This window comes from Stegostoma tigrinum, chromosome 7, assembly GCF_030684315.1.
Source record: "Stegostoma tigrinum isolate sSteTig4 chromosome 7, sSteTig4.hap1, whole genome shotgun sequence".
NCBI lineage: Eukaryota > Metazoa > Chordata > Chondrichthyes > Orectolobiformes > Stegostomatidae > Stegostoma > Stegostoma tigrinum.
Genome location: NC_081360.1, coordinates 22,335,332 through 22,347,829, shown reverse-complemented (window position 1 = coordinate 22,347,829; position 12,498 = coordinate 22,335,332). Strand labels below are relative to the sequence as shown.

Here is a 12,498-nt window from a genome sequence, read left to right as displayed (position 1 = left end):
TACCCATGTAATGTGGTTGTTGGGGGAATAAAAACCCAACCAAAACCTATTGAAAACCAAGTGCCTTTACACTTTGATATGGAATTAAAGACAATAGCATTTTGGAAACGGAGAGAAAGTGGGAGTCAGCTGCAGCTACTGCTGAGAAGGACAAAGAAAAATCTGTGTTTACCCAAGCAGGATGGGTTGGTGAGAGCTGGCTCTCTCTTCGAAGAAGGCCAAACCCCTGGGGTTCCTGGAAATTTAAGGAATGACGAGGCACCAGAGTGGACCTTTCTGGTGAAGTTTGGTTCTGGAATACTTAGGCTGAGTGGAATGATTTTTGAAGGACACTGGAAAATTTTGTGTAGTAGAGTTTAAGGTGAAATGAGTCTGCTGGAAAGCTAGGAGTAGCTTGTATTACTGCATAGAAGTGCAGAGCTAGAAGAGATGAGATGTATCTCAATTGTGTTAATTCATGTGAAAGTAACTTTACCTTTAATTTGGTATATTATCTAGTTATTAAGTACTGTTTGAGTTGATTCTAGCTTTTTTGTTACAAAAAAAGTTATAGAATGTGAAATCTTATCCTTTTGGTTGCTTCTGTCAGTTATTGGGAAACTTCTCTTTTTACAAGTTTTTTTTGTCTCTATTTGATCATAACATGTGGATGTACAGTTGCATGAAACCAAACAAAATCACATGTGTGCATTAACAAGAACAAAAACGTTCAGCAGTAGACCATTTTAGAGTTTTCGCTACCTCCACAGCTGAATAAGTGCACAATTGTGGCCTGAACTCCCCTTTTCTGTCTGCCCCCAAAAGGCTTTAATTCCCTTGGCAATCAAAATCTGTGCAATGTGGATATGTTGAAATCAATCAGAAAAGTGAACATCATTCATTGAGTCTTAGCATTTCCGATCATTTCAAGGTGAAAGAAACCAGAAAAAAGTCTTCTCGGCTACGATCAGAATCCCTTGGGCTCTGTTTAGCTTCTGTTCACTGACAATATCCAGCTCTGCCTGTCTACTGTTACACCTGATCATATTTGCCTCCTACCAAAATCAGTACAGTTTCACTCACACCCCCTCCCTCACCACTGGCTGTGCCATCATTTCCATCACTTTATTGGCTGCTTGTTCAGTCAGAAATCAATATACATGCCCTTTCTAAGCTTGCATTGAATTGAGGACCTCATGGTCTATTCATCACTCGCCAGTTTTGTCTCTACAGTCTTTCTTCAATTTATCATCAAATCATCTCCATCTCACCTTCTGACAACACTGTTCTTTGAATTTTCTTTCCCCCCTGGCTTTCTGACTTCTCTCCAGTATAAGCTCATAATTCTCATTTCTCAAGCACTTTCAAGATAATAAAACAGCCCAAAGATGTTTGTAGGAGGCTGTTGAACAAAATCTGACCCAGTTACATTTGCCCTTACCGTTTCAATTGGCTGTGTTCTTCATGCATCAAATTCAAAATTGATTGATGGCAAATTAGTCCACTATATATTTTTCTGTTCCTGTTATAATTTTGCCCTATTTGATGTCTTGACCCTGCTTGCTGGGATGCTCTCCATCTTGTTGCCTCTTACTACCCTCAAAGCCTCCCACTTTGACTATGTGCATGGATGCCCCTAACACTCTGTTGCCCTGCTGAATAAATGTTAGCTCCTGGTGAAGTCCTTTAGAATGTTTGACTCTTGTTAGAGACCTAATGGCAGTGCCAGTTTGCGTTGGTGTTTATTGTTGACTAATTGCGGTCTACAGTTCTGTTTCCTTTTAAGATTTGGTATTGTGTAATCTAAACAATTTAACTTCCTATATTGCAAATCGTTCAGCAGTAATGGTTTTTGAGTGCTACGTGCAGGCAAAGTAAACAGCCTGTTCTGCTTAAACGCAACAGCTTAACCACATCCAGAAGCTAGTTCTCTCTGTTGCTGATTGTGGCGAGCGGATTATAAGATTTGAATGTGATTTGTCTGGCATGACTTGTTTTTTTTAAGCTGCTGTCTTTTTGCCAAAACATGATACATTACACAACACAGCAGGCTCGGAACAGTTGCGTTGAGCAAATCTGGTTTCCTGGAACTTGGAGGCAGACATTCAAAGGAATGGAAGCTTAGCGATACATTTGTAAAAAACTCAGGACTATGTAAAGTTCAGGGCACAATGGATTGACCGGTATTGAAAATTAAATACAAAAATGAATGGGATCCTGTTTTCGTTGTGTTGTCAAGCTGGTCAAAAGTGTCACATTTAGTTTTTATTCCTGTTATTGACTACTTGGCTATTGAGCCCTTGTGATTGTCTCAAGAAGTTCAAAGAGCCCTCAGTTTCGGAGCTCACCTCAGAGGTTTGTAAATTATTAGGGGCATGGATAAGGTGAATAGCCGAGATCTTTTCCCCAAGGTACGAGAGTCCAAAACTAGAGGGCATAGGTAAAAGATTTAAAAGGGACCTTAGGGACACCCATTTCAGAGGGTGATGCGTGTAAGGAAAGAGCTGCTAGAGAAAGTGGTGGAGGCTGGTACAATTACAACATTTAAAAGGTATCTGGATGGGTATATGAATCGGAAGGGTTCAGATAGATATGGGCCAAATGCTGGTAAATGGGACTAGATTAATTTAGCATATGTCAGTGTGGACGAGTTGGACCGAAGGATCTGTTTCCCTGTGTACGACTTTGATTCTGTGCTCCATGGCCCAGTTTAATAATACCAAAGAGTTTCTGATGTGCAATGTGTATATCTACCTCAAACCATTTATTCTAATTAACCATTTAAATTGCACACCGATGATCCTTAATGAGCAACAGACGGCAGAGGAATGGCCTTTTTTAAATGGAGTGTAAAATGGGCAAGCATGAATGACTGATGCTTTCTATATGTAAATTGCTTTAAATGTCCACCATCAGCTGGAAGGTTAAGTACTATTGTTTATTTTAAGTTCTTCTCAGTATCTTATCTTTTGTCTTGATCAAACCACAATTTCCTGCATATCCTTTATTGCTTTCATCAGCACAATAGTTGAATAATAGGTACAGGATACTGGCACAAAACATTCCAAGTCATGAAGGTGTGGGATACTGGTATCGGAGAGTGAGAGTACTCAATTTCCTAAGGAACGGAACAATAGAGAGGAAATGTAGTGGACGCATCCACTTCTTGACCGTTTCATAAAGACAGCAGCTGCTGCAACCATGTCAGAAGGCTTTGGAAACTTCATTTGAAAATGAAATATCTGAACTTAGCTCTAATTTTCTTTTGGCTGAACTGGTTGATTGTGGAGAGCACCAAAGGAATCTTGAAACACCTGATGGGCTGGTTTTCCTAGTTAACCATGCAACCACCCACCTACTTTGCAGAAAGTGGCACTCCTTGTTACAGAGTATGTGCGGCAATCTGGCTAAGAACTGACATGAAATCAGCCCTAGGATATAATCGAATACAACTTCTGGATTTAGTTAGTGGAGAGCTGCCACACAACAGTTTGGACTCTGACGCATGCCAGGCATTTGTACAGTCTTTCGGTCATGCTTCTTTACTGTGTTAAATTTAGTGATTGTGTGGCTGCCTTGAGAACACCAGTTTTTTTCATTAGAGGCCATCAGTTGTAACTAGAGTATATTGTCTGGTCTGTCTATTGAAAAATAGCTTTATATACAGGTATTTCTCCTATAATGCGATAGTTGTGTTCTCGCATGACCTCACGCAATAGAAAATCGAGTTGTAGGGAAATCTCTATACCTGTACAGCAGAAAGTTTGCATTATCCATATTGTGTGCAGTATTTATCAATCATGTTACAGCCAATTTATGTTAACGAAACATGCGCTAGTGCAGAAATATCTGCATTCTGTCTTGGAATGTGCGTGTGCTGGCTAGGTCAGCATACTTTGACCAGTGCTGCTTAAATCTACTGCATTTGGCCTAGAGAAGACGGTGGTGAGCCGCCACCTTGAGATCTCTGCAGTGTATCATCCAAGGTACGTCTAAAATGCTGTCACAGTGTCATGGAGGGAGTTCCAGATTTTCACTCAGTAACAGTGAGAAATTGGTGATAATTTCCATGTGTCTGTGACTGTGCACAAGCACAATGCTGAGGGTCTACTCACAGATTAGTCGCCAATACTGTTGACACCTGGAGCTACTTATAAAATGGCAGTATGTTTGTCAGGGAAGTTTCTTATTTGCCATTGGATGGGACATTTAGTAGCCTTCTCAGTTCTGAGCCAGAAATTATTTATTTGTGTATTTCACTTAGAACCAGTATAGTGTGGCCTGGACTGAGGACCAGTGCTTTTAAGGTCAGCTAGAAGCGAAAGGTTATCTTCCTGATTCTCTTTGAGTAATGCTAAATTCTGGCACATTTACATGCGTGATGGCAGCAGCAGGTCCTACTGGGAGAAGTATCCCAACCTAAAACCTTTATTTGTTACAGCAGCAACTTGCATTTGCAAAGTCACTTTAAAATCTTTAAGTCCCAGGAATGATTCATAGCTGCATTATCAAACAATATTTGACAAAGAGCTACATGAGGGAAAATTGGGATGCGCGATGTTTGTTTATAGGGGTAGGTTTTAAGGAGCGTCTTAAAGGAGGAGAAGGCAGAAGAAAATGGGAGAGGTGTAGAAAGGCAGTTCCAGAATCCAGGCATCTGAAGGAACACCAGCCATCCTGGAATAATTCATATCAGGGCTAGATTTGGAAAAGTGTAGAGATCTGAGTTGTGGGGACTGAACGGGTTTGCAGAGGTGGAGAGGAATGAAGTCATAGAAGGACTTGAAAAATTAGTATTCAGCAATCAAGGTGTTGCTGGATGAAGAGCATGGGGGTGGGGTGTGAGTGGGACTTTGTGCAGGTTGAAACAAGCAGCTCTGCACTGCCTTGCTGTGACCATGCCTGCTGTATTTTGTGCAGTTTTAGTCTTCATGCCATAGAAACTATATAACTTAGCAAAGAGGGAGGGCGGCAAAGGTTCATAGGACTGATTCCTGAGATCGTAAGCTTGTGTAAAAAGGAGAGATTGAGTCAACTAGGCCTGTATTCACTGGGGTTTAAAAGAATGGGAGATGGGTTTCATTGAAACACACAAAATTCTGACAGGGCTCAACAGACAGGATGTAGGGATGTTATTTCCCCAAGCTGGGCAGTCAGTCACAGCTAAGATAACAAAGTGTGGGGCTGGATGAACACAGCAGGCTAAGCAGCATCATAGAAGCACAAAAGCTGACATTTTGGGCCTAGACCCTTCATCAGAAAAAGGGTCATTTTTCTGATGAAGGGTCTAGGCCCGAAACGTCAGCTTTTGTGCTCCTAAGATGCTGCTTGGCCTGCTGTGTTCATCCAGCCCCACACTTTGTTATCTTGGATTCTCCAGCATCTGCAGATTCCATTATCTCTCTCTCCCCAGTCAGTCACAGCCTCAGGATATAGAGTGCCATTCAAACTGAAGTGAGATGTTTCTTCATTTGGAGTGGTAAACCTGTGGAATTGTCTACTGTAGAAAGCTGTGGAGGTTATGTCACAGAATATATTGAAGCAACAAATAGATGCCTTGAGGCTAAGACTGTCAGCAGATATGGGGAGAGAGTGCAAGTGTGCTGATGAGATAGAGTATTAGCTATGAGCATGTTGAATGCTGGAGTGTGCTCAGTGGTCTACTCTTTCTCTGAATGGGGCAAATTTTCTACTGGCAGACTGTTGCTGTTCTAGTGTAGGTAGGAGTTACACATGAGAACCTGACAGAATGCCTGTTGTAGCACGGTCCAAAGGAATTGCCTGGGAAATTGAATTTTCTCCTGAAAAATTTCTCCACACTTAGAAACAAAGATCACCATAAAAATTGGAGACTTTGGACGGTTTTAATGAAATCAAATCAAATGGTTACTCAGGAAAGTGAGACTCTTTAAATTCACACCTGAATGCATATTAACTGGCCCCATACTTCTCTCTCTCACAGCCCCTATACCCCTTACACTCCTTGCCCCAAGGTTCAGCACCACTGCACCACCAAGCTGGAACCCCTGCCCCAATCCACAGCTGAACCTCCCGCTTGTGCTTGACCAACCTCTTACAGACCTGACCTGAGCAGAACCCAATCCACTGGACCTGACCATCAGTTTCCCTGTGCCCACTGGAACTGACCCCCACCTGTCATATTGCCCAGCCCACCCTACGCTACTGCAAACACTTAGATTGCCAGTGCGCATGGGGCAACTGCCATCACTTCTAACTGACAGCCTACCCCCTCCACCTATCTGCCACCTAACTCTCCCATCAGCCTGACGTTGCACTCCCCTTGTGGACTTGCCCTTGTTATATTAGTCGTCAGATTGGCTGTCAGGACTTTTCAGTTTCAGATTGCAGCAGCTTACTGCTTTGTGAGGGTGGGCTGTGGTTTGCTGCACTTGAACTGTTCTCTGCTATGAGAGAACTGTCAGAACAGAAGGACCCCTGAGCAGAATCTCCTCAAAATGCACACAGGAGTGACGATGATCTGTGTGAGAATGCTACCCACTGGACAATCTGGCCCAATCTTTTGAATTGTCAGTATGTTTTAATGCTTTTTAGGGTGTAAGTTCTGATTGAGCTATTACAAATGCAGGTTTTCTATTCCTTTCTCAGCACGTCTTCATTTCCTGAGGAACATTGAAATTATAGCGGCTGATGGGATAAATCGGTCCCTTATGTTAATATCCCTGTTTAATAACCTCCCCTTTTTTTGTTAATGATATTTTGCAAGTGTATCCACTAAATGAACTGTCTGTTTTGCAGACTTACGAACAAAACGTTTCTGCGGATTACTTACAGAGCGTTGAGGATGCGTACAAGAAGTCTTTTCTTCCAGAGATCAGGTAGGTGTACTTCAATTCCTTATTCGTTTTTGTTGTGTGAAACAAGTGACCATGAATTTTCAACAAATCTGCTTTCATCATACAATAGTCTTTACAAAGAATTTACAGTATGAGCCAGCCTTATGGCCTAATTGGTCCATGTTGCTATGGTACATATCAACAAGAATGCAACAATATAAAGCTAGACAAATAACAGACACCTAACCATGTGAATTTGGAGCATGAGTAGATCTCTTAGCTTTTTGAATGTACTCTGCCATTGGGTAAGATCATAGCTAATCTGCTTCTGGTCTCTGCTCCACATTCCTGCCTATTCCCTATACCATTTAACTCAGTTATTCAAGAATCTATTTATTTCGGTCTTGAAAAAGTATTCAGTGACTCTGCCTCCATGGCTATCTTGGGGAGACCAAATCCTCTGAAAGGGAATTTCTCTTTGCTTCCATCAAAAGTGGAAGACCCTTTAGGTGGCATGGTGGCACAGTGGGTTAGCAGTGTTATCTCACAGTGCCAGGGACCCAAATTCAATTCCAGCTTCTAGCTGAAGGGCCTGTTTCCACGCTGGGGACACTCTGGTGGGTGGCACAGTGGCTCAGTGGTTAGCACTGCTGCCTCACAGCACCAGGGACCTGGGTTCGATTTCAACCCTTGGGCGATTGTCTGTGTGGAGTTTGCACATTCTCCCTGTGTCTGCATGGGTTTCCTCTGGGTGCTCCGGTTTCCTCCTACAGTCTAAAGATGTGCAGGCTAGGTGGATTGGCCATGCTAAATTGCCCATAGTGTTCAGGGGTGTATAGATTAGATGAGCTGTAGGGGAATGGGTCGGTGTGGACTTGTTGGGCCAAAGGGCCTGTTTCCATACTGTAGAGATCCTATGATTATTATTAAACCATGCCTCAGAATCTCCTCCGATCTGTCTTCATCTTCCAATCAATTTAACCTTCTATTCTTTTCTCCTTCAAGTTTATCAAGTTTTTTTTTTGCATCTAAACTATTCACCAAGACTTCTCCCTGTGCTGGCGAGTTCTACTTTTTCACTTTTGTTTGAGAGAAGTTTCTCCTGAGTTCACTACTGGATTTATTGGTGACTTCCTTGGTTGTGCGTCACATTTCTGGTGTTGTCTACAAGTGGTAGGCTCTTCTCTGCACTTATCCTATCAAACCCTTGCATAATCTTAAAGACCTCATTACGTCAACCCCCCTCAGTTTCATTTCCCTAGAGGAATGAGCCAAGCCCATTCGATCTTTTTTATGTTGAGTGTAATATCTCAGATCTTGAACATTCCAAATAAATCTCCTCCTCCATTCTTTTTGTAAGGGGGAGACTAGTTCACACTATTCCGTAAGTATGGCTTAACCAACGTTCTCGGAGTTTGGCATAACCTGTCAGATTTTCAGTTCTATCCCTCTAAAGATCAACAGTCCTACTGCTTTGAGTTCATTTTGACTTTATTAACCTGTGTTGGTAAATTATGATTCACATATGTGTACCATAGAGTCGCACAGCGTGGGAACAGACCCTTTGGTCTTGCCAGCCCATGACAAACCTAATCCCAAACTAAACTATTTCCACCTGCTTGTTCTTCTCCATGATTTAGTCACTTTTGTTTTCCAAGAAGCATTGCCCTCTTTATTTCTCTTAACAAACGCTATTAACTTCTGTTTATTTTGAAACTAGTTTGCTGAATACATAGCTGTTCTGTGCATTTATTCATGTCTTCCAACATTTGTTGCAGTCTCCTCCCTGTAAACACCACAACTTGATTTTGTGTCAATCTCAAATTTTGAAATCTTACCTTGAATTTGAGTCCAAATAATTTTTTCAGGGCGAACAACAGTGCTCCCAGTGCCATTTAATCTAAATACTTTCAACCCCAGTGTTCTGTTTTGTATTTTGTAACCACCTTACAATCTATTTAACTATTTAACTATTTCTCTCCTGACTCAACCATGACGTAAGCCCAGAGTCTGCTCTACAGTGTTATTGACAGGCTGTGTCTTGCTGGCCTCCCAGTCAAAATAATATTAGATCAGATTGTGCAGTCAGTAGCATTTTGAGTGTGGATTGTACAGGGTGAAAGAGTATTTCATCATGTACTGTTTCTTTCCACCTGCCGTTCATCAGCTTTAAATTACTGTTGTTCAGAATTGGTATTCTTATGTAAGATGATGGGCACGCATCGAATCAAAGCTACTGGGAATTGGATAGCTTCTTATGGTGCAGCCTTGCTGGTAGCTGAAGGGCAGAATCTGCTGGAGGCAGTTCTAATGAAGCAGTTATCGGCTGGCGTTTGTAGGTTATTGTTTACTCTGTGTCTGTTACCAAGCTGTTGCAGCCACTCACTCTTGTGGCAGTGATAGCGACCATGCCTCTCGCCCAGGAGGCCACCTGCTGTTTACTGATATGCCTGAACAGGTTGTTTAGAAAATATCTAGTGCACACCAGCTGACAGAAGATGCCAGCATATTTCTAGATCATCAATTAGTGTATATCCCATTTGCTGGAAATGATGTTTTGGGCCCGCTTGTCTCAGTTGCAAACATCCTTGAAATAGTTCTTCAGCCATCCTCCTCAGCCTTCGGCCATAGCTAGCATGTGGAAAACCAGAGTTCCACTGACTTCCCTTTCAGCCCACTAATCAACATGGCTCAGCACCCAACAGAAAATGCTTTAAAACCTTTGTGAGATAAAATACGATTTTGAACCTTTTCAAATGTTTGTCGGTTTTGATATATGGCTTGAAAATTGCAGAGCCTTGCTTAGGGAAGAGTAAAAGCTGACCTTTCTAGATACAGAGATCCATTAAGAAAGCATCAGTTATGTTCATTTTAGTGACATTTGAGTGAAGTGTTGGGCAGGATACTTCATACAAGTTTGCTCCTGTAGCAAAGCCAAAAACACCAGACACTGATGCTTTTATTCTGGAAAAAGTGACATGGATTTCAAAAATGGCAACAGCAATAATTGTGTATGCAATAGGCACTGCTGGGAGTCTGTACATAAATGCAAGGGGAGGACTGTTTTAAGTAAAATTCCACTTCTGAGCTCTCTCTTTTTTTAAATAGAGAGAGCTTGGCTGTTGTATACATAATTTCTAACACATTGGATGGTTGCGCTTGTAAGTTGCTGTTTAGGCAGTGTTTATGCGTACATTTGGCCAAAACTGTTTTATTATGAAATGGGATTTGCGCTGGACCAGATTTCCCAAAGCTCATTATTAAAATGTTTTCAGCTCATAATTAACCTCATCTGTCGAGCAGAGTTAAGTGTTGAGTAACGTTACAGTATACTTAGACCCAGATGCATTCCCTGAAATAAAGCACTTGGTACGTTATGGATTTTGTGATTAGGAAACATTGAATTTTACAGTAACAGATTCCCATTGTATAGCACTTCCAGTGTAAAAGAATGACCAAAGGCAAGTCTCAAATAACACCTTGTAATGTGTTTATAACATCCTAAGGCACTTCACAGGAGAGTTACACCACAATTAGATGTTGAGCCACGGGAGATATTAAGACAGATGACCAAAACCTTAACTGATGAGGTAGGTTGTAAGGCATGCCTCAAAGTGAGAGAAGAGTTGGATTGGTTTGAGGAGGAAATTCTGGATCTTTGGATTATTGGCAATTGAGGACGTGACTGCTAATTGTGGAGCAATTAAAGTTGGAGATTTTCATGAGGCCGGGATAGAGGAGAGCAGAGATCTCCGGGGCTGGAAGCAGCAGCATATAGAGAAGGACCATATCATCAAGGGATTTGAAAGCTGTGATGAGAATTTTAAAATTGATGCACTGCTTGACCAGGAGCCTATGTGCCAATACAAATACAGCTGTAACAAAACATGCTCCTGCCTCCAAAGGTGGACTGCGTGGATGAATAAAAAGTTAAGACTTTGTGGAATGGCTCATTTGGGAAAGATTGGGGGAATTAGGTTTTAGGATATGGTGGAGTTTAAGGGGGAGGAGATATGGAGAGTTTAATGGACTCTGAGGAATGGGAGTGCCATTATAGATCAGTTAAGTGCTAATTCAGTGTTTATAGGATGAGTGGAGAATTTTGAACAAGGTGATATTTGTGGCATATATTTTGAAGTGGGGAAGACTTTTTAAAAAGGGAAAGGGGAACAGTACAGAACCTGAGGTATGGGAACCATTTACAATGTCAGTTCATATGGAAGACAGCAAAGGAAGTTTAGTGGTCATCTTTACTTCCCTCATTGCTTCTAGCACCAAACTCCCCACCGAGACCCACCACTTAATTTCAGCTCATGTTAAATTCAACAAACACCCAAACTGCAACAGACCTGCTCAGTGGCCATCCTTGTGCTTGGTGGTCTTGAGCCCTGCTTGCCCTGGAGACTCCTTTGTAAAATTTTCACCTTGGTCTCGCCCCTCTCCTAATTTAATATTTTCTAGATATAGATTCTGCCTATGAGGACTGCTCTGCCACTCGGATCATGGCTGATCTGATAATCCTCCACTCCATTTTTCTGGCTCATCCTCATAACCCTTGCTTCCCTTACCTGATTAACCTTCTGTCGGTCTGAACCTTGAATATCTTTAACAGTCCTCTGTACCATAAAGTTCCAGATTTGCTGCCCTCTTAGGAGAAAAAGCAATCCCCTTCATCTCATATTAAATGGGTCACACTTCACTCTGGGATTACGCACTCTCGTCCTCGACTGTCCCCCGAGGGAAACAATCCTTCTACATCTGTTAAGTGCCGGAAGAAAATTTAATAAGGTCACCCCTCACTCTCCTGACTCCAGTGAGTACTTACTCAATCTCCCCTCGTAAGAAAATTCCTCCTTACCCAGGATCAACTGAGTGAACTTTGTGAGGGCTGCCTCCAACGCCAGTATATTTTTTGCTCGATGAGGGAATCCAAACTGTTCACAGTATTCCAAGTGTAGCCTGATTTGTGCCTTGTATAATTTTAGCAACATCTTCCTAGTTTTATACTTCACTCCTTTTTTGAACAAAGAACAATACAGCACAGGAACAGGCCTTTCGACCTTCCAAGCCCGCACTGACACATTTTGCCCTTACATATTAAACTGTCTTCACTTAGAAGAATTGAATCCGTCCATTCCTATCCTATTCATGTTTTCATCCAGGTGCTTCTTGCATGCTGCTATTGTGTCTACTTCCACCACTACCTCTGGGAGCATTTCCAGGCACACTCTACCCTTTGTGTGAAAAACCTGCCTTGCACATCTCTTTTAAACATCCACCTCCCTCACACCTTGAGCCTGTGTCCCATAGTAATTGATCCCTCCACCCTGGGGAAAAAAGCTTCATACTCTCCACTGTATCCATACCATTCACAATCTTCTATCAGGTCACTCCTCAACCTCCTGTGTTTCAGTGAACACAAACCCAATCTTTCCAACCTTTCGTTGCAGCTAAAATCCCCCATTCTAGGCACCATCCAATTAAACCTTTTCTGTACCTGCTCGAAAGCAACTACATCCTTCTAGTAGTGTGGTGATCAGAACTATATGCAATGTTCTAAGTGTGGCCTAACTAAAGTTCAGTGAAGTTACAGTGTAACTTGCCCGTGCTTATCCTGATACTTATAATAAAGGCAGGTATTCTATTTGTCTTCCTAATTACTCACTGATACTAACTACTTACGATTCAAGCTCTAGGACCTCTA

The 12,498-nt window shown here is 41.9% G+C and overlaps 1 protein-coding gene across 1 annotated transcript in view; it reads left to right on the top strand.

Annotated features, from left to right (window-relative positions):
- The window catches only part of ndufa10 (NADH:ubiquinone oxidoreductase subunit A10), a 53,896-nt gene that overhangs the window by 20,788 nt on the left and 20,610 nt on the right, over window positions 1–12,498 (top strand). The window contains exon 6 of the mRNA XM_048535309.2: window positions 6,757–6,836. Coding sequence (XP_048391266.1) covers window positions 6,757–6,836 — 80 coding nt within the window. The remainder of the gene's footprint in view (window positions 1–6,756; window positions 6,837–12,498) is intronic.